This window comes from Gambusia affinis, linkage group LG08 (assembly GCF_019740435.1).
Source record: "Gambusia affinis linkage group LG08, SWU_Gaff_1.0, whole genome shotgun sequence".
NCBI classification, from domain to species: Eukaryota; Metazoa; Chordata; class Actinopteri; order Cyprinodontiformes; family Poeciliidae; genus Gambusia; species Gambusia affinis.
Genome location: NC_057875.1, coordinates 26,292,451 through 26,315,626, shown reverse-complemented (window position 1 = coordinate 26,315,626; position 23,176 = coordinate 26,292,451). Strand labels below are relative to the sequence as shown.

General features: G+C 39.7%; 1 protein-coding gene across 4 annotated transcripts in view; it reads left to right on the top strand.

The window, feature by feature from the left end:
* LOC122835273 (copine-8-like) overlaps positions 1-13,496 on the top strand; it is a 98,053-nt gene extending 84,557 nt beyond the window's left edge. The window contains exons 17-24 of one of the 4 annotated variants that reach the window (XM_044124191.1): positions 373-500; positions 2,966-3,068; positions 5,324-5,381; positions 7,129-7,202; positions 7,633-7,830; positions 9,402-9,512; positions 9,794-10,141; positions 11,920-13,496. In XM_044124191.1, the coding sequence (XP_043980126.1) occupies positions 373-500; positions 2,966-3,068; positions 5,324-5,381; positions 7,129-7,202; positions 7,633-7,830; positions 9,402-9,449 (609 nt within the window). In that variant the 3' untranslated portion in view covers positions 9,450-9,512; positions 9,794-10,141; positions 11,920-13,496. Of the gene's footprint in view, positions 1-372; positions 501-2,965; positions 3,069-5,323; positions 5,382-7,128; positions 7,203-7,632; positions 7,831-9,401; positions 10,142-11,919 lie in introns of all 4 variants that reach the window. The other 3 variants (XM_044124193.1, XM_044124192.1, XM_044124190.1) reach the window with 3 other exon arrangements.
* Positions 13,497-23,176: the final 9,680 nt, after the last annotated feature.

The following is a 23,176-nucleotide window of genomic DNA, read 5'->3' as shown; positions in this document are numbered from 1 at the left end:
TTGTTTCTGTTTTTGTTTTTTGTTTTTTCCAAAATTGATTTTGTCAAAAAAAAAAAAAAAACCCACAAAAAAAACACGCTTTTATTTCCAAAAGATGTTTTAGGAAAAAACAAGAAAGGTTGACGATTTTGAAGCCAGGCGTTTCAGTATTAGTTTTAATTTGACTGAAAAACTTAAATCATAACAACTCCAGTTCATCTCCCTACTGCCTTCCAATTATCTAAAACAAATATCTCTAATTAAACTGGATGTTTCTTTATTTTCCCCACAGAGAAAGACGTTGTTTTGATTAATCTGTACGAGAACTGTCTAAAGTTTCTTTGACGGTTCTCAGGTCTGAAAGTCCATTTTGTCCTCTGTCCTTGTGTGCAGAACGGTAACCCTCAGAACCCGTACTGCAGCGGTATTGACGGCGTGATGGAGGCCTACTATCAGAGCCTGAAGAGTGTGCGCCTGTACGGACCCACCCACTTCTCCCCTGTTATCAACCATGTGGCCAGGTAGGTCAAAATAATTGTGCAGCTAGCTCAGGCAGAGAAATCAATAACTACTGTTAAAGAGCGGACACTTACGGTAATCAGGTTTTAGTTGAGCGGAGACCAATTTGCTGCCCTTAGGGGCATTTGAAAAAAAGGAAAAACTGTTAAACCCTCCCTCAGAGGAAGTGGAAACGCCTCACCTCATGAGCTTCATAGACAAGCAATCAACTGAATCCCAATGGATGCTTGTAAAACAGGGTCTAGAAGTGACTAATCCTCGGCCTATAGCTCCCTGCGGGTTTCTGGTGCAACATTTGCAAGGATCTGCTTTTTCTGTCTTTTAAATATTTAAAACAAATAACATACTCTCTTGCAGATACTAAGAGATTCTGTCAGAAACACTTTCCTAATTGACGAATACGGCCATAGGAAAAACAAAGTATGCATTCTGTCAGTGTTTGAGTTTTATGCTTAAGGACAAAATGCTAATTCAGTTTTTATCAGGTTCTATATTTAAACAAACCTAAAGAATGTCACACCAAACTCCACATTGTTCTTTTTTTAATTCGTTAAGCTAAAATGGAAAACCTGTGTGTTCTGAAACTAACGATATCTTTACTGCTTCCATTGTTTTCATTGGACCAATGCATTTTGGGTAGTGGATAAGCATAATTTGCTTGGGTAATGTGGGGAGAGTAAACAGAACTGCTGTGTAAAACGGTTTTATCCAGAAAAATGTATTCGGGGAAAGCTAAGTGTGCTAAGCATTTCCAAGGGTAGCAAAAACGCTGAGGCGCTAGACGAAAAATTAGAGCATCAATATAAAGGTTTGCAGTCGATAACCAAAATTTCAACATGGATGCCGAACTTTATTCAACTGAAAGTTTACAAGACAGCGAAGTTAACTTGCATGTTAGACAAAATTTATGGTAAGCTAAATGCGCTAAACCTTTTCAACATTAGCAAAATCGATAACCAAAACATGAGCTCTGTAGCACCATGGTGGATTAGTAGAAGTGTGACTTCCACACCTCCATCTGTAAACAGAATGGATGAAACAGAATAGAACCAAGGTTCTGAAATGACCCAAGATATAATCATAAAGATAACCTCTGCTGTAAATTATTGCTGTTAAAGGCGAAGCTACAAGCTGCTGAGTCATAGAGTGTAGATGGTTAATCCACACACGACTTTTTGCATGTGTTTAGTAAAAAGTGGGAAATTTCTTTGACTTTACAACTTTACAACCTGGAGAAAACAAGTTTGCTTCTTCTTAGTTTTTTTTTTTTTTAACCGTGACTAAATACCAATCAAACAAAATAAAGTTCTGAGGCTGTTTTGCACGGCAGCTTCTCCCGACTCCCACCTGACGTCTCAAACTGCCAGATCTGGTCTCATGATCCTGGAGACAGACTGTAACAAGCACTTTTCCCACCTTTCAGAATTGGCTTTCAGATCCCCCATCTCGCTCTCTGTCTCTCTCTCTCTCTCTCTCTCTACTTCTCTCTCTCTCTCTCTCTCTCTCTCTCTCGTTCCGTCCGCCCACTTGGCCTGAGAATAGCTGCATTGTTCGGCGCCCGCTTTCTGACTAAAAGCAAGGAACACTCCAGCCAAACAAGTGACATCATGTCACGTCAAATCCTTAGGCGCCGGTGCCTGTGTGGCATCGGAGCGTTGCTAAACTCGCAAAAACGCTGTCCCGCTCCATCACCTCAGACGTTTAGCATCAGCGTACTAGAAAAAGGAAAAAAAAAAAGAACTGCTCCGTTTTGTTGCGGAGATAAATAAATAAAGAACCTGACCTTAATGTACAGCGCTGTGTGTCTTCTTTGATCTTAAGTGGTGCTGCTCACAAATGTTTTATTCATTTGATGAATTAGCATGAACATTTGTCATGGTGCTGAAATGTCTGTGACATTACATTCTGTCACCAAGTCCTGTTTCAGATACATAGAAGACATGAAAGATGTTGTAGCTAACATTAAAGTTACAAACAGCTTTTAGTTGGAACATCTGTGAAGAACTGGAATTTGTGATTCAAAACAGAACCGGAAGCTTCAAAATAAATTGATGTTGATAAGTCTGTGTTTGACTGTCATGATGTCTAATTGCTCAGTATTTCTTTAATAAAATAAAGCTGCAGTTTCACTGATCTCTGAGGGCTAATTTCCTAAAATGAGGTTTTCTGTAATAAGATAATTGCGAGCCGGTGATAAAGGCTGGAGATGGAGGGCTTATTAAACACTTACTCCGGCAAGTTAATATCTGCCCATCCATAAAATTGATGCTCCCCATAATCTTCTTCCCTGGAACAAATGAAACTTGTCAGTGGGGTAAGTATTAGGCAGACCTCGCATGTTTTATCTCCTCTAATAAACATCTGGATAACATGTTTTATGGAAGCAAAAGTTTTTGTGTTGCTGTGTCTGTTTTTAACTTTTTAAAAACATTATTATTATTTAACGTTTTGTCCGTTTCAACGCCAGGTATGCATCGGCGGTGACGGACGGATCGCAGTACTTCATCCTTCTCATCATTTCGGATGGCGTGATCACTGACATGGCGCAGACCAGGGAGTCCATTGTAAATGTACGTGTTTTCCTTTATTCTTTATGAAGCCTTGTTAGAAAATGAAGTAGAGTGTCGTTCTAACACCAAAGACCCTGCAGTGATTATCATCCGTTTTCTATCCTTGTATGACTGGAAAGGCATGACGCGACCTAGATTCATCCCCAGTCCGTCGTACCTTCTTGCTACAACAGCACAACCTTCCACCTCAATGCTTTCAACAAATGAATATGGATTTTTATTTATTTACTTTTTCCTCATAATTCAAGTGGTTTCAGGAACAATATCCACAGAAAATGGACGACGGTATTGACTTCTTCAGCTGTTCCCAGCGATTCTCTGACAGCTTTCCTTGCTGGTGAATCTGCACAGAAAGTCAGTTTTAAAATTTTACAAAGTCCAAAGCAGGAGAACATGGATTTCCTGCATCCCTTTTTAGTATTTGATTAACTGGAAGGACACTCAAACATACAGACACGTCACATGTGGAAATTTCACATGTGCAAAACCCTGCAGGGCAAAAACGCAGAAAAACTGCGAAAGTAATTATTTCCTCCGTTGAAGAACAACTCAAAACCACTTTTCCTCTTTTTTTCGTGCTATGTCGGTTACGCTACACGCAGACTCGTTGCCATAGCAACCGACTGACAAGGGCTCAACTAATGTATTGGGACTCAACACCAAAAATCATGCAAAGATTTCTCATACAAGGACAGTGGTCGTTTGGATGTACTTTAATATCTTGTAACTTAACTCCGTAATAACAAGACTTGATCAGATTGAATCAGTCGGAGTCGTAGCGCAGACAGTCCAGGTAAAATGTCCAACACACCTCACAAAAAACCCTGAACATTGCAGCCTTTAAAAAGGAGACGTTTATGTTTCCTCCATTACTAGTTTTTTTTCCCTCCACACACAAACACACACACACACATACGTCAGCTGTTTGCAAATTATGGCTTTAAGCTCATCTGTAAAATGGCAAAAGGTGGGAAAAAGCGCCTTTTGCTGAGACTTTTTTCAGTTATTGTTGTACGATGACTGAATAATTTTAGAAAATTAGCTCCTTATTGAGTATTCATTACCCAATCAATGTGTATATAATCACAATACAATACTTTGGTTCATTTTCAGGTGCAGAAACCAAAAAAAAAAAATCAAAGTCTGAATAAACCAAAACTACTACTAGAACTAATAAAAACTAAAACTAAATCCAAACTAAGCATTATTTAACTAATAAAAACTATCAAACCAATTAAAACTAACTGAATCAGGCAAACTAAATATCACGACAAAATAAGAGTAAACTATAATGAAAAGCCCAAATCTACTATAACACTGGTATAAAGACACAATAAATGAGATTCACAGTATTGTGGGCAGCAGCAGTCCATGTGCACTGCTGCTGATACACTGCAAAATTAGCCAGGAACCCTGGAGGTTTCGCTATAATTAAGACTCCAACAAAGATCCTGATAAACCAGCAAACACCCAGTATGAAAGGGAGGCTATTAAAAGCAAAAATCTTCTCATGCTTCCTACACTTACGCTCTGATCTCCACTAATTATGGGAGTGAGGGTGGAACGACGGCAGCCTTCCTGCTCTGTGTTTTCAGCTTTAATAACCCTAATGAGTTTGCTCGGAGTTAATACGGGCAATGATTTCAGGTGATTTCAAACGTTTGGATACCGAGTTGGCCCCGTTGCTGCGCCTAAATTGGCCAAGTTACGCCGAGCCTCTCCCGCCTTCACCTTGGTGGAACATAAAGTAAGGCGTGAGAATGAATATTTCCTACGTCCCTCGTTTCTCTGGCAATTTTAGTCCTCAGTCTAATAACCGGAGGAAGTTATGAAACTCTTACACAACCTCCATTCATCACTCCGCGCTAAAACCCCGCTTTGTTGTCCCACTTGACTGAGATTTAATAAACAATATTGCGGTGCCGATCAGCAGTTGAACCGAGACTCGGGGTTGGGGTGTGCAGAGGTGGATGTAAATTGGACTCGTTTCTAAACCGATAAGCTTTGGGAGATTTAGACAAGTTCGTAGACGCATGAAATTAGAAAGTAGCTTCGGCGAGAGGCTTCACGAAACATGCCGTGGATCTGTTAACAATAGCGATGACATTTTCCGTAGGGCTCCCTTTGCATGAACTGTTTCTTCACCGTGGTTTTGGTAATTTGGCTGACAGCATGCAGAGTTTAACTTTGCCAATAGAGATTTCATTGGGTGTTGCTGCCTTTAATGTCCCTCTATTTGTTTCACCTTTTTGCAGGCCGCCTCTCTGCCAATGTCGATTATAATAGTTGGAGTTGGACCGGCAGAATTTGATGGTAAGTGGCTTGAGGTGTGTGTATGTGACTAATTGGAACACAGTAATCTTGAACCTTTGCTTTACAAATAAAGCAAAGGTTTAGCCGTCCGCAGTCAACAGTGTTTGGAATCTCCTTTTCCTTTTGGATTTTTGCCCATTGTTCTTTGCAGTAGAGCTAAAGCTCAATCAGATTGGATGGAGAGCAAATGTGAATGTTAGTTTTCAAGTCTTCCCATGTTCATAATTCGAGAGCCCAGACACCCTGCAGAGGAAATTTTCAACTACTTTTATCCGTGATCTCGGTATTACAAGAGCTTGTGACCATATTGGTAACTGGTGAATGGAGAGCTTCGCCTTTTGTTTCAGCTCTCTGTTTTTTACGCCCGGACAGCGCACAGGGTAAAAAACTAGCAGAGTTCAGTTGATCTGTTTGGATCAGACAGATCCAACTGACTGATGAACCAGCGCTGATTTCTCTGCAGATGCGACCAGGAGGAATTTGTGAGGCTGTGCGTTCAGATCCCAGAGGGGTGAAGTGCTGCTAATTTAAGTGGAGTCGTTTAATTTCATTCATAAGTTATTGGGGCCACAGTCAGTGGTTTGTGTCACTACGGAGGAAAAGTTAGATGAGTTTGTCTGCTTTATGTGTGATGAGATCTGGATTCACGGTTCAACTACGTGAATATTTACTATTATATTAGCATGAAAATGCGGCTAAATAACCCATGTTAATGTAATTATAATTTGACTGGTAAAAATAGAACATGACAATTTATTTTTTTTAAACCGTCCATCAAAATGTCGGATAACAAAAAAGTCTAGCGCAACCTCTGCTCCGGTCACACAGGGACAAAACAGCCGTATCAAAGGACCTTCTACCCCATACTCCTGGAGTTCACCTCACAGGATTCCCAGGAGGACACAGTCCAACACCTTCTCCAAATCCATCATACTCATGTATACCGGTTGGGCGAACTCCCATAATCCCTTCAGAACCCTGCTGAGAGTGCAGAGCTAGTCCAGTACTCCAAAACCAGGACAAAAACCTCACTGGTCTTCCTGAGTCCGAGGTTCGACTATCCCTCATGATCACATATCACTTAAAACTTCAACTAAATGCATTCAGATTTGGGTTTGGAACGTAGCAAAATACGAACAATTTCAAGCTTTTGCAAAGCAGTAAAGATAAAAGAGAAGGTAAAAAAAAAACATCCCATTTGTCTTTCAGAAAAAGCAAATGGTTTTGATTTACTTTTCCTATACAATTACCCCATCCCTCACATCGTCTCCTGTGTTGTTTACGAACACCAGACCAGTCCTCTGTGAAAACAAGCTCATTGAGGATGAGCAATGCGCTCCACAAAAATGATCACACGTCTGAAACTGCTGTTTGATGTCCCTGCAGTGCCGTCACGTTTCCCATAAGCCCACACTTATAGGGAAGTGACAAACTAGTGGCATCACGCTCAGCCGTGCAGATTCTCCACATCACTCCATATTTGGCGTAGTCTCCTAGGATATGTGGGCCGCTAACATGCAAATGACTTCATGGCGGCTAATGAAATATCGTACCGTCAACCTATCTGGCTCCAAAAGAAACCTTGTCAAAGTACGCAAAGAACGTTACCGACTGTGGTTGGTTGACATTTCAACCAGGTCATCTTCAAATCAGAGTTAATTCATCGAAGGATGAGACTTCAGACAATCCAGCTTGTGATTTTATTCTCCTGGCTCACAGTAAGGAAGTGATTTTGTTTCCTTCGCAGAAATGATTGAGCTGGACGGGGACGAAGAGAGGATCTCGTCCCAGGGACGATATGCAGAAAGGGACATCGTTCAGGTACAGAGTATTCCCAAATGGGAAATGTGAAATGTAAGATTAAAGCTCCAGTGTGACTTTTATTTTTAAAAAATGGTATTTTCTTACATATTTATTGAAACTGTCACCATATCGTGAGCCAAATTGTCTGTGAAAAAAGCCCAGCTCTTCTTCCTTTTCCCAATGCCAACTAGAAACAGCCAATCAGAGCCAGGAGGCGGGTCTTAGCGCTGCCACTCATCCTCCGTGTGGCACTATCACATATCATATTGTCACGACATGGTGACTGTTTTGACAAATAGGTAAAAAAAACCATATTTTTCATAAAAGTTACATAGCATAGCTTTAGTGGAACGGATCATGGTGGTTGACTCTCTTCTCTGTGTTCTGCCTTTTGCCCAATTCATTTCCACCTTACATATCTCATGTCTTCGCTTCTTTTCCTCGTTAGTTTGTTCCTTTCAGAGACTACATCGACCGGCGAGGAAACCACATCCTGAGCATGGCTCGTCTGGCTAAAGAAGTGCTCGCCGAAATCCCCGACCAGTTTCTCTCCTACATGAGGACCCGGGGGATCAAACCAGGCCCCCAGCCGCCACCTTACACCCCGTGTCCGCCCCCGGCCATCCACCCGCTCCACACCAGACGGGTAAGCCGGATCTGAAGGACCGAGGGCCCCAACCCTCCGCATCGGCTTAGCCAGCTTTTACCGGCTTCCGATCCTCTCTTTGAGCTTCCTTTTCTCGCTATAGTCTTCACTGGAAGCCTGTGAGCACATGGTGAACTTCACCCGCTGCCTCGCATTGCACTTTCAGGAACGTTTGGCTGCAGCGCGTAGCCCTGACTTAGGGATGCTTCCATTATTTCAGCGACAGGACTTTGCGCTCGGGTAATTTTGAAGGTTGTGGTGGTTGGAAATTGCTGGATTTCCAACCGAAGGAAATCCAACGAAGAGGAGAAGGAACAGGACGTCCGGAAATGGTCCGGACTAGTGAGACTCTTCGGTCACGAACACTGTCCGTTCCTCTTTGTTCTTCTGCATTCACTTCCTGAACCTTTCACAAAATCTCTTGATACTTCAATGTTTACATGGGGAAAGCGGAGAGGGTTTTTTTTTTTTTCAGGTGATAAACTATTTATACCGATCAATGTGAAAACCTTTCAGAGTCATATTTTTCACCTGTAGAACCAGGAGGTTGTGAATTTAAAAACATTTAGGCCCTGATGCCATTTTTCTTTTCCCACTACATGTACAGCAGTTACACTCTGTTTCTTTTTAAATAAATAGAGCATGTCTTAGTGTAGAAGAAGCATGCAATGTCGTCCCACACTCAGGGCTTGTTGCCTCCGCACCGCCGCTAACGCTGCTACATACCGCCACAGACGAACCCGTCACCACCTGAGATCTTCCCTCCTTCCGCTGGGCCCACCTCGGCTCCAGCAGGACGCGGCGCTCCCTGGGGGTTGGGCCAAATCAAATGCAGCAGGGACTCCAACCAGCCTTACTGTTAACGTCAGAAAACATTCACAGGCATCGTCCCCTCTACACCATGGCTTCTGGAAATGAGGATCTCCAAGCCCAGCAGTCAAAAACACACACCTCTCATTACAGAGTCTCTGACTGTGAGCTGCGTTACTTTTGTGAAAACACGCCTGCACTTCGGAGGCGTCGCTGTGTTTTGGTTACGTCTCTCTACCTCTTACTTTACTCTGTACACAATGTAAATGTCACTTCTTTTCTTGTGAATAACAAGTATTGTGAGTTATGTTAGTTAAAGCTGCAGTATGTAAGTTTTATTTTATTTTTTTTATGTTTCTTTTTTTACATATTTCTTAAAACTGTCACTATGTTGTGACAATTAAATACAAGAAAGTTAATCTGAAAAGATTGATCTCCTCCACCTCCTCAGGTTTGTAGCAGAGAGAAAAGTGGGGAGAGAAAAGAGTATGATCATTAGGATGATTGACAGCACTAAGACCCGCCTCCTGGCTCTGATTGGTTGTTCCTAGTTAGCACTGAGGAGGTGGATGAGCTTAATTTTTTTTATTTCATAATCTGTCTCTTACTATACAGTAATGTCATGAAATGGTGACAGTTTCAATAAATATGTAAAAAAAACAACTATTTTTGTAAAAGTTACATACTGCATCTTTAACCAGGAACACGGTTATTTTGTTATATAAGATCATTGTCAAATTCTCTAAAATCCCTCATTCCAGCTTGTAATCAGAGGTTTCAACACACTGAATAAGTGCAGAAAGGACTGATAACCAGCCGATGAAACTCAAACTCCTTATCCAGTGAGACCTCACGCAGCGCTCCGTGAAAAGGTTTTTGCTTTTATTTCAAATTTAAACCTTTAAATGATCAAATAGATGTTTAAACATCAGGCAAAGATAACCCGAGTAATTAGAAAATTATGTTATTTTCGAATGATTCAATCCTTCATAAAGGGAAAAAACATTATGCTGGCCCAATGTGAAAAAATAATTGCGCCCTAAAACTAATAATTGGTTGCTGCAACACCTGCCTTCAAGCGTCTGTAACAACTGGGTGTATGTCTGCCTCATTGCTGTGAAGGAAATTTACACATAAAACTCTCCTCTTAAAGTAACAAACGGATGGTCAGGCAACCTCCTTTAGGATTCCTTGCTAAAGAACAGAGTTCATAGTTCCATCATCGAAGGCCCAGAAGCAGCAAAGTAGGACAAAATCATCACACTGCCATGATGAGCTTCTGTTTCTGAAATGCTGTCAGTTTTAAGCTGGCCTCCTTTGTGAGAGTAGGTTTTAAATATGTTGTTTTTAAAGTGTGTTTACTCTGGTTATTTTTGCCTAACGTTAAAATTTGTCTTACAGGCTGCAACGTTTAGCCCTCACAGGAGTGTTCTACCTAAAACCAACGTGCCAGTGTCAAACTTTCAAAAGGAGCAAAACAAGCTAAAGTGACTCAAATCAGGTTGTTAAAAAAAAAAAAAAAAAAAGGTCCCAAAATCCTTCAAAAATAAAAAAAATTGGAGAAAATCTGTCAGTGGGTTTTTATAAACCAGCGTTTACACTTTTTTGGCCGCCATGTCAGCAATTATAACTATCTGGAGCCAGAAATGTGAGGAGCGAAAACAGCACTAAACACCCAGAGAAGGAGGTGTCGCCATGTTCTTTGATTTTTATTTTATTTCCTACTGCTAAATATAAAATAAAAGAAGCATTGCGAGGTCAGCTGAACTACGGCAGCGTGGGAAACACAGAGTGTGTCACATTTGTCCTAAACGGACCCTGCCTTACGTAACAGCAGGAGCTTTCCAAGGCGTGGAAATTCACCTCCTGTTGCTCTTTCGTGTTGTAAGTGTTCATCTCAATGGACTGTTTTCTTCAAGGCCATTCTGTGTTTCACGTGGTCAGGCAGGAACAATCTGTGAATTAATGCTGGAATATCTCAGGCCTTAAGGTTAGTGCTCTTTTCAGGGACAGTTGTGGCATTCAGAGCTCGTCCAGATGTTCGGTCCTGTTCGCCACCTCTGTTTTTCGTTCCGTCTCTTCCTGAACACCAACAATGGTGGGGAGAAAGAGAACAATAGTCTTTCGTTTGGTTTAAATTTACTGGCAGATTTTCCCAACAATTACCAAAACAATTTATTAGAAACTTTAAGGGTATGTTTGTTTAAACCCCCTGTAAGCTTTGTGACAGCAGCAGCACTCCACTCGGATTCAGACGGTTACAGCGGACTCAGTTGGTGGCCTCCTTGTTTATCTTGTCCAACATGAGATTACAACTGACAGCTCTATATATTTCAGTGAAAATTTCTTATCTATTTCACTGCCGGCACAAATTTATGGGTAAAACATATCACACTGGTCGCTTTAGTGTCTCTGTGTATAAGAACCACTTTTTTATTTAGGACTGAAGGGCACATTGAGCAGCTCTGGGTCAATTAATCCTTTTGCTAATATGTACCTCCATCTTGGACGCACACACAAGCCTGTCACAATTACAAATTTTGCTGGATGATAAATTGTTCCAGAAGTTATTTAGTTTGCTAATAACTATTTAAGTCTCAAAGTTAGGTTAAAAAAAATCAAACGTTTTTACAATCAAATGTTAGCAATAAGTTTTATAGTTAGCATGTCTGTTGACCCAATAAAAGTCAGCTAGCTACTGGGATAGAGAAGTTTGCTAATAACTAGCAAGTCCCACAGTTATGTTAAAAATCAAAACTGTTTTCAGTCAGATGTTAGCAAAAAGCTTTATAGTTAGCATGTCTGTTGACCCAATAAACAGATAAAAGTCAGCTAGCTACTGCAATAGATAAGTGTGCTAATAGTTATTAGCCTCAAAGTTACCACAAAATTCAGCCGGTAACTAGTCTATATTTTTGGCTAGATGCTACACTGCTGTGTAGATTTAACTGCAAAGCCATATTTTAAAAAGATTTCAAAGAGGTTCACCACTTCTGAGTTGTGAGAACATCACACTACTGTATTATTATACCTAAAACAAACCAAATTAAATTGGATATTATTATGCTAGCAGTTTTTGTAAGAGTTGCGACAGACCATTTATTCGGTTGGCTTCAAAATGTGTTTTACTATCATAAAAGTGATATTTTTACTCAAATGTTTAATATTGTCAGAATTCTTACTGGCCCACGTGGATCTTGAGAACTTTAAATGATTTTTTTTTATTATTATTATTTCTGGCTAACCCACTGAAATCCGCTGTTGCTGTTTGATTCCCAGCGAGCCACAAGAAGTCGGCCGCAACATTTTCCACAAGAGATCAGTCTTCGTAATCAAAGCCAAGTGGTTCAGGTAACTGCACTGTCACTTTTAGACAGGTTTGGCCGTGTCGCTGCGCCCCTTCACAGCTCCACCACCATTTTAAGTCTTTGCAAAGCACAAACGTTTTCCTCCCAATCAGTCATCAAACTCTGCACACAGAGGGTCATCTTTCTGTATGTAAATGTGTGAACTAAAGTTTTTCTGCATATTTGTGTACCGCATACTGTACAGTAGATTTTAACCTGCGTCTTTAGCGCCCTATTCAGTCAAGGAATCTATATAACGAATGTTTACAACAACTTTTTAAACTCACGCCTCAAAGTCACAGTATACTTCTTGGCTGATGATGTTTTCATTAGAACATCTGGTTATTAACTGCTTCTAAAACATTTTCTGAGATGTTTATACACTTGTACAGAGTTCTGCCTTTTTTTTGTGCGTATTGGTCAAAACTACTGTTTGTGAGATGCTGCTTCTTTACTGCTCATATAACGGAATTCCATTTTATACGGAGGCCTGTAATCATATTTAAATTATGACTAACAGGCCTTATCAATGTTTCTGCAGACGTTATTCATATTTAAATCATGAACGACAGGCCTGTATTTTTATAAACAAACAGTTAGAGAACGATGTATGTTTTATGTGTTAGAAAATCAACTTTATGATAAAAAAACACCCTGTAGCAATGTTATTTCTGCCAAATTTAACATGCTGTTAAGTGTAGCGTCTCAATCCATGAAAGAAAAAAAAGAAACAACGGCTTGTTCAGTTTTGGGTTCCTCCCGGTGTGGTCATGGGGGTTGAGCGTCGTGGTGTTTTGTCCTGGCTGGGACCTATTGTACAAAAGCGTGAATGTGGAATTGCACAATGTAGCACTGTAGTCTCGGTCCGTGACTGGAGACGAAGCCGGAACAGGCAGGAAGTCTTTTTACATGTAAATATTGTGGAAGCTGGACTCGCATCAGACTGCCGCTACTCTGTGACGCCCGCTCCGGTTCAAAACAAAAAGGCAATGCCTTTCATTTATTTATCTTGGCAACATGCCGTCTTCATCTCACACCCACTCAAAACATCCAGGACGTGTATTTACATATGAAACATGCATGACACTTACATAACATCACGTCTGAGTGATGGCGGAGAGTTTTGTGAGGGGAAAACTGTTTTTGTTTTGTTTTTTTGGGGGGGGAGGTTTATTTCAAATGCTTCATGCTTTTACAATAATCTGGTCTATGTTCTGTTATCGCAATCTTAAGGACAGCTTGTAACAGGTGAAGGTTTATGGTTTTAATGCGCGTCAAACAATCCTGACACGGACCACATTGTTTTCTTACTGGTTTGATTTAAATAAAATGTCCAAAGAATATCTTGATTTTAACAAATTTCTGGAAATTTTTAAAGGAGCCTTTAACAATACGACCTGCATTACTTAACTTAGAAATTCCACTTGATTCTCATTTCCCTTAAGTGGTCCACCTGGGGTTTCTCCCATTGAGTTTGATTTGTAGGGAGGAATCCTCCAAAGGTTAGGACATTTTTTTTAAAAATGATATCTTAATGCACTTTTTTCATCAGTAATTTTTATTTCTATTTCTTTTTTCCATTCATTGTAAAACATAGTTTAAAATGATTTATTGAAACGTTATTTGCCATTTTCTTCTTTCCGATTAGGATGATTCTCCAATTTATTCAAGCTGCTTTGCTCCTCTGGCTAACATAACTAGCACAAAATGGACAAGAACTCAAGGCCGAGTAAAATTGCAAGATATGAGGCTACATTTCTGCTGAACATACAGTACAGACCAAAGGTTTGGACACAAACCTTTGGTCTGTACTGTATGTAACCATTTTTGAATAGTGAGCAGAAGTGAGAGAAAAACATTCTGAAAGTTGACTCTCTTCACATATTTTGTGGCATTGGGTTAAAGCTGATGCTGTTTACGGTTCGGTTGCTCATGTACCATGTCCAGAGCTGCTGCTATTTTAAGAAATCCGTCATATTGTTTAAGGTTCCTTTTAAGGACATTTTCTGCTTATATAACGATAAAACAAAACAAAATAACCAAATCCTACAACATATTAAAACATTTATGCACATCAGGTTGTTCTCCTGTGCAGCACAAATAAAACACAAGAGTTAGGACAAAATGGGAAAGAACCCCAACATAAAAGTGTCTTATTGGGAAACTCTCTCGCCCCTCTGTGCCTCCCTGAGCCTTTGGCAGCATCTCCACTACAAGCCCTGCTGGAGGGAACACAGATCTTCCTAAAGATGTTCCCCTCGTGACTGAGAGCGCTGGAAACAGGAGCTCAGCACCGGCTGCTTGGAGCAGAGCTTCGGGAAACGCTTCTGCCCATTTTCAATCCGGCGAAAATCTGCAACGTTATTACGGTGGTCATTGATAATGCCATTTAGAAATCAAAATACTGATTTGCTACAAAATAGAACTACATTCCAGCTGTGTTATTAGAGATGCTCCTTGTTTATATAAAATATATTTTGTTTTTGGTGGTGGGGGGTTCACCTTCAGGATGAGGAGGTCCAGTTATTTAAACGGCACTTTCACCTGAGAGTAAACCCACTTGGGAACTGGAGTCAACTTTGGGGACAGTTAAAGTATTTACAATGCAGGAGAATGTTGAAATCACAAGCCGTCAGACCAGCCTGGAATAAACATACCACAAAATAGCAAAACCAGATACTTACATACTGAATCAAAACACACAAACACTTTTTTATTTCTTTATTTCTGTAGCTAAATCAGACCAAACTTTTCTTGTTTTAGCTCAGTTAGAATTGCCAAAATTATTTCCATTTCCTAAATGCTAGAAAACTTAAGAACATGTTTTTGTTTTTTGTTTTGTTTTTTTAGAAATGCATTTGTTGTAACTTTCCTCGAGTTCCAAAAGACGTTTACATACGTTCGGTCGGTATCAGAGAAAACAGACTTAAACTGGTACAACTGGGGTCAAACCTTTCGGGGTTCCTTCTACAAACGTCCGATAGGTTAACCTAATTGGCGTCGCTCTAAGCTAAGTCAAGCTAAACCTTTGAATTCAAGGATATAACATTACAAAAGGAACCACTTAAAAAATATTCTCGCAGAATCTTCTGGCTTTTAGCAAATGGAAATAATTTTGGTCATTCTAACTAACCTAAAACAAGAAAAGTTTAGTCTGATTTAACTTAAGACACTGAAGGAAAAAAAGAAGTGATTGTATTTTTATTCAGCGTTTGTTATCTGGTTCCGGCTGTATTTACACTTTCTGCATCAGTCTGCTGAGAGCCGGCCAGAAGAACGACCAGTAATCTTCACACATGTAATATAAACTGTGTAAACTGTAAATTATTATATCGGACAAAGTGGTTTATTTGAATGCCAGTGATGAATATTCTGTTATAATATCTTGATGTGTTACTCTAGCATGTACCAAGTTCGCATGTGTTGGATTTTATTTATTTGTTACTTTCTTTTGCAGTCAGGCTGCATCGGAAGGTCGAAGCAATGATTAATTGTACTTTGTGTCATTTCAAGGACTTGTTTGCCTTAAGTAGTTCATTGATCGATCTGGGAATCATGCAATGCCTTCAAGATGTTCTATTTAAATAATGAATATTCTCTTCTTCTTGCTTTCTTCTTTTAACTCCACTGACACATAGCCAGAGTTAGTCATGAAGGGATGTGAGGAAGAAAATATGACTCATCTGATCTAAATTGCCCTTCATTTAGATGGCAAAAGTAAGGCATTCAAACGATTTGTTTAAAGTTATTTTTGTAGTAGATGCTAAATTTGAACAATTTACAGTTACTTTTTTTTTTAAATCCTCTTCCAAAAAGTATGTTTGTTTGTTTTTTTGTTTTGTTTTGCATGATGTTACCACTCAAGAACAAAAAAAAAGTTTATTCCTATAAACTCCTTAAAATGAGGAGGTAAGAGATTACAAGACAGCACAGGTTTCAGAGGAACAACAAAAAGCCACAAGCAACTGATTATTTTAAAAGACCATATCTGTAAGAATTACAATATTTGAATAAATATTCATATAATACGTCTTGTTGTGGTGTTTATTTCCCTGTGGCTGAGAATAATAATAATAAAAAAAGCAGTCTCCTTTGGGAACATTGCACCGTGTTGTGAAAAAATATTTACGCTTCCAGATTTCTCTTGTGTTTTTTTTTTTATTACTATTATTATTTTTGCTCGCTCTTAGTTGTTCCAGGTCATCAGACTGTTCAATTCAGACAAAAATAACCTGAGAAAATCAGGTTCAATACTGAAATAACTGCAATGGAAAATAGTTTGGGAAGTAGAGTTCAGTTTCACACGCTGCAGGTCTGTCGCAAAAAAAAAAATTTTTTCTTGGACTATAAATTCTCTCAAGTTATCACGATAAGCGATGATATTGTTTCTAGTGATGTAACGGTAATGACATAATAATGCAAGAACACATTCTCAAAGTTCAATAAACCTTAAATTCTAATGAAAACCTGATATTGGGACTGGAAAGCATTTTAAACATCCAAAATGAATAAACAAAATGATAGAAACAACATGAATTATGAAGTTCCTGTAAATAAAGTTGCCCTTCAGTAAAGGGTCAGATGAGACCAAAGGACTGAAGACTTTCATCATCCAGTTTTTGGTAGAAAGAGAGAAAATCATGCAACTGGCAATTGAGTTTTTAAATTCATCACGCAATTAATTGATTTAATGATTTTTTTCGACAGACCTAGCTGTATTTCTTCTCAACAAATCAAGTTTTGAGGAGCTGCTGTCGGCCAACAATCTAAAAGGCAAACACATCAAGCAGCAACCTAATGGAGGAGCAGATTAGCAACAAAGTTATTGACAGCTACCTGAATCAGAGCTAGCATCCTGAAACGGAGCAACCGTGAACCTCTCCAAAAACAAAGATCCCCGAGGAATTTTTAAAGCATTTCCCCCTTAAATGAAATTTGGAACCTGCATTTAGGATTTTTTCAAGTTGTCTATCTGATATTAAATTTTATTTGCTCATCAGAATAATTGAGAGGGGACAAATGCTGATTAAAGCACTGTAAAATGCCACAGAAAGATTTGGCTCCTACAGCCATCGGTGGTCTGCTAAACCTAAAAATAAGAGATGTTCTCTGATGGACACCTGCCTTGATTGACACGGCCAGCCAATGACTTTTAAAGCAGAGCCAGATTACTGGAGGAGATTCACACCATTACACCTCTCCAACACTCATCTCGAGATGAAACGAGTTACAACAGGGTGTCGTTCTGTCCAGCTTCCAAAGGCTCTGCTCACTGAGAAAACAGCCTCTGTCTGCCCAACTTTTCAGGAAATATACTACACTTCTTAAAGACAGAAATGCCTGTTTAAAACCGCCAAACCCATTGTCTTTCCCCGCTTCTCCTTGCAGGGGAGTGCTGTTTGTAAAGCTACACAGCCACAAACCAACAGCAATAATTTGTAGTATTTAGCCGGTTGTAAGAGGAAAAAAAAAAAAAAAAAGGGAATTCCTTTTTCAAAGTCATGAATATTTACGCTGAACATTTAAGCTACATGTTTGGGTTATAACTAGTTTGCAAACTGACAAACTTGCTGAATATTTAACAAACTAACTCTTCATAAATAAGTTAACTACTTAGCTAACTATTTAGCTCACTAAATATTGACCATTTAACTAACAGTTAGCAAGCTCAATAAATTTAGCTTACAAGCTAAGTATTTTTGTTAGTGTGCTAACTGTGGGCGAGTCAATGTTAAGTCTGAAGTTAACTCCAAACTAAAATTTAGCAAGCAAGTTAAATATTTAACCTGAAGCATTTAGCTTTCAGCTAAACATTCAGCTACTCTGAAATTAGGACTTGTATAAATTAATGAATAATATTGTTAAACTTTGAAAAATAACCCCCTTTTTTTTTTCTTGAAGTTGGAGTTAATATTTGGCTGTTTGGTCTTTTGTAATTTTAGCACCCTGTGAATACAGGCCTTCTTTTGATATGCTTGGGTAAACTTTTTATTATTATTTATAACATACTAATATGTTATATTAGTATAACATATTGGAGAAGATAGTACCTTGCTGCGAAAGGGACTATCTTCTCCAACAAGCGCAAAAATAATTTGACCACTAAAAACTGATATATTCAAGATAATAGTCTCACTTTTATTATTGCTTGAAAACATCAGGAACTAATAAAAACAAGGTTTTAATAGGATTATTCTGTCTCTCTCTCTCTCTCTCTCTCTCTCTCTCTGTCTCTCTCTGTCTCTCTCTCTCTCTCTCTCTCTCTGTCATATATGTTAAGCCGTAACGGATTTGTGCCAGAAGTAGCCCTGAATGTATTTTATTTTTTCTTCATGTTTACACTTCAGATACTTACATTATTTGTGCATTCATGTTTGATAGAGCTGCTCCATTATTATGGAGGACCATCGTAAACAGCGCGCGGGATCAGTGCGACCCCGCCGAACCGCACGCGGCGTATAGCCTATATAAAGAAAAAGCACATCTCGTAAGACCGCGGGAGGGTTAAAAGTTTTAGAAAGTTATAAAGCGCTAGATAGCTAGTTCCCGAAACTATTCAGAGATTCCAAAAGAGCTGGATAATCTAACAATTACATCAAATAGTTTGGTTGCCACTAAGATTATGATACCCAATAACTTTGTTGGCTTATTGTTTCGACACCAAAGACCTCCACTGAAAACTTCCAATGATGAATGACCATGGTCTTGATTCATACGAAATGTGTGGGGGTTTTTCTGCATTTCGGAGTTTTTTATTATTATTATTGTTATTATTATTATTATTATTATTATTATTATTATTATTATTATTATTATTATTATTATTATTATTATTATTATTATTATTAAAGTAGTTGGGAAGTAATCTGACATGCTAAGAGTGTGGGTTGCTGTGCAACGAGTGACAGTGTGCTAATTACAGCCAGTAGATTTTGCTCCCTTCCTCGTTTGTAGGCTCGTTCAACATTTTAATGAGCCCTCGCTGCTATCTGCTCTCTGTGTTTATCTTCGCATTACTTTTAACTTCGTGATGAGTTATTGTGCCATTAAGGTCGCCTCCCACTTCAAGCTATATCTGGAAACTTTAATTGGAATTCTCAGCCCTAAGCCGAGGAACATGCTAGGTTGATGTTCTACTTTACTAAGAAAGACACCACGCAAGGAAAATAGCCGCTGTTTGTGTGGCAGGTTTAGGAATTATGGTTTGTTGACTGACAGGCAATAATAGAGGCACCTAAATGACCACTCAAAAAGAGTTGTGTTGTGATTAAGGGTGCAATGGTACCAACGTTGTACTGAAAAATGTCACATATTACAAACCAATGCAGAGTTAATTTATACTTGGACACATGCAAAATGTTCATCTGTGGAGCAAAGTGTGGAGCGCAGGGTTTTAAAAAGTTAAAAATTTAAAAAGTGACACCAAATCAACCCAGATTTTCAAAATATGCTTCTCATTTATTTTTATTTTGATACCATCAGAAATCTCTCAAACGTCAACGAAAGAACCAAAGCAACACTCCATGAATGTTTTTGATGAGGGAATAACATTATAACATGCTAAAAAGCTAAACAAAAAAAGTCAATTTCCCACATTTGCTTGACAAAATTACCTCCTAATGCGCTTAAAACCTTTTTTTCTAATTATTATTTTTAAAACGTTCTCTCATTCCGTCCTTTCTTCTACACAAACAGAAAACTATTTTTCTTTTCCCACTCTTCACTCCTCTGATGCAGCTCATGTCCCACCTTTATCCCGTAGCACCAGCTGCTTAGAGTGCCGAGGCTCTAAAAGCAATAAAGAAGACTTGAACGAGCTCAGCATGACTCTAATATCTGTCAGGCTGATGGGGGGATCAGAGCGCATGTTTTCCACCCGCTTTATTTCCCCTGTCGTCACTCATCAACCTGCGAGCAACTGTCCGCGTGCTAAAAAAAAAAAAACAACAACAAAAAAACCGATTTGTGATGAGTAGTGGAGTATGGACTGATATTTGAAAAGATATAAATGAATAAAAATCGATTACATGCACCTGCAGGACCTCTCCGGCCAGCGCTCCGGCCTGCACCAATCGTCTGTCCGCTCCGTTCAGGAGTCAGATCGGCCTGACAGGCGCAGGGTGAACGTGAAACATCTCTCTTTGCTATTCTTAGGCGTGGACAGGGGGCGCTGGTGCTAAAAATAGGCAGATCGTTCCCAAACCCCTCCTCCCTCCCTGCTGTCAGTCTATTTTTACACAAGCTGAGGCCTTCCCAGGCTATGACAGTCTTTTCTTAGATTATTATATAATAAACATGAGGCAGCGCTGCGGGTCAGAAGCAGAAGAAGTGCTCTGTCAGGCAGTCAAGGGTGAAACACACAGCTCTGGTCAGAACAAACATTCAATAACCGCAATAACGTCAGGTGAATCTCTTATGATTTCCTTGTTCCTGCTATGTTCTCTGCGGCCCCCCCCCCCCCCCCCCCCTCTCCCTCTAATCCTGCTGGCTACTGATTGCTCCACCTGTGCTGCTGTCCATATAAACTCTGGACTGAAGCTATTGGCTTTGGACCCAAAGAGGAACTGTCTAGAGTCAATTATCACAACTAGGAACCAGCAATCAGGCCTGAAATCTGGGAGTAGTGATGAACTCTGACCTGATCATTCAGAGGCACATAAAGACAGTTACAAAGTCAGCCTTCTATCGCCTGAAAAACATTTCTAGGAGTAAAGAATTAATGTTTCAGCGAGCTCTAGAGAAACTCATCTTCAGTCGCATTTATTGCTGTGACAGTGTCCTCACTAGTCTGCCTAACAAGTCAATCCTCCAGCTGCAGCTGATCCAGAACGCTGCTGCTGGCGTTCTCACTAAAACCAGAAAGATAGAGTGCAGAACAATGGAGTTTCTGCACTTTGTGACATCATCATTGCCGGTTCCCAGCATATATGGAGCGTTGCCCTCTGTTCGGTCCTGCCAGCAAAACAATCCCAGGTAAAAGAATATTTTCAGATCCTGGACACTTTTCGGAATTCTTCCTGTTTTGCTTTGCAGGTCTCCTCACCTTTCTTTTTTTTTTTTTTTTTTTTGTTTGTTTTACAAAGTCTGACCAGAAAGTTGCTGCTAAGAAGAAGTTGCCATCCATCTTGCTCATTCCCATTTTTGTCAGTTGAACTTGTTTCTCCTTTCCTGGATGTGCTTTAGGTTGCGGGTCCCATTCATCCATCTTACTTTGCAGAATCCTGAGATTTGAATTATGTCAATTGTTCTTTATGTTGGGCTGCACAACATATCGTGAATATATTGCCATTTCACTCTCAGTGAACACAATATTCGTGCTACAAATGATTGTTTGGAGAGCAATACGCAGTGAATTTATTGCTCCCCAATTTGTTCAATTATTTATGCTAACGCAATGTTTGAGTTGGAGGGGGAAAGCTTGGTAACGTGGGAACTGTGTTACTAAGGTAACACAGCTCTGGGCTGCTCTGAGGAGGAGCTTCATCATCGAAGGCGGAGCTAGGTCCACCCAGGCATTTTGCACAGCTGAATGGTTGCCATGGAGATTAAGGGATTTCTCCTTCATGCATGATAGAGTCAAGACAACACGCCAGGTATGTTTTTGATGACAGAATAACATCATAACATGATTTAAAGCTAAAAAAAAAAAAATAAAGTTGATTTTACAAAATCAAAACCCTTTAAAAGTTTGATTTATGACAGGAAAGCAGTTTGGATGAAATCCACTATTTCTAATAAGGAAAGTGGGTAAACATCAGAGTTATGCCTGGACTGTGTTAGGAGCCATGAAACACATCATAAAGTAAATGTAGACTAATGATATTGTAGGGTTGGAGTATAAATATATTTATATATTCACACCGTTTAAATAAATCACTAAAAGTACAAAACTTTAATACAGCATTTATGCCGATTTAAAAAAAATATTATGTATGCCTCTGACTGGTGTGACATTAAAAGAACTACGAATCAGATATGAAGCATTTAACGGCAGAATGAAGTGATATCCATGAAGAAACGTGGCTGTTAAAGCAACAACATGTCTGCCGGCGTCTTGGCAGAGTTTAACAAGCCGGTGGACAGTCTGTCAGCTCGCTGTCGCTGGAAACGAAGGGAAAATTAATGAGTTAGTCTTCAGGAAGACACAACATCATTAAACGGACTGGAGGGGGGGGGGCAGTAACTGTAAACATTACTGTCTAACTCTTAAGACAGTAATAGATAGACAGCTCTAACTATTACTATGCAATGTGCGACATAGAGCTGTAACATCGGCCGGAACGTGACGGAGCGATTTGGGTTCCAGAGCTTCCCTGATCTGATGGCAGATCTGTGGAGACGCCCGGCTGAATGTCCGAGAGCAGCCGTGGTTCCTTTCTTCTTCTGAAGCTTTTCAGTGTGCTTCGTGAATGCTGGTGACAAGGATTCCTACTGGGAATTTGTGGAGCAGAAGTTTGGGAATTTCCTGGTCTGAGTAAGAAGAGGAAAGGGAAAGAGTTTGGAAAAATCTTCCATCCTCTGCTCCCTTCTCCACTTCCTTCTTTAAAAAATTCTTTATGTCCTTCTTTCCCACCTTCCTTCCTTGTATCCTTATTTTTTTCTTCCTTGCCTCTTCCTTCTTTAATGCCTTCCTTCCTTCCTTCCTCATACATTGCTTCCTCCCTTTCTTCCTTCTATCCTGCCTTCTTTCGTTCCGTCATTCTTGCTGCCTTCTTTCCTCCCCGTTTCCTTCCTTCCTTTTTTAAGTCCTCTCTTTCTTCCCTTCTTGTGTTCTTCATTCCTTCTTCATTGATTAATTCTTTTATTGCACCCTTCCTTTTTTCCTTCCTTCTTCCCTTCCTCTCTTCTTCCTTCCTTTCCTTCCCCCTAAGTGTAAGCTAAAACCTTTAGGAGAGGTGTTAGTAGTTGAGGATAAATCAGCCAGACGTTTTCTTTTTATAAACCTTTACTTGAACTAGGCCACAGCTAGAAAATCCTGGAGGAAGTGAAGCCTCCGTTGGTATTACAAGTTGTTGTCATTTTAAGTCTCTGTTACTTCAGTTCTGTTGAATATCCGACATTTGCTCCTCGGCGCCGTCAGCTAATTAATTAAAAGCTGCGTGCTGATGTGGGAGCTGAGGGGAGAAAACTGGAGCAGGAATCAGTTAACAAACACATGCAGCTTAATCAGCACTTCAGCTGACAACTAT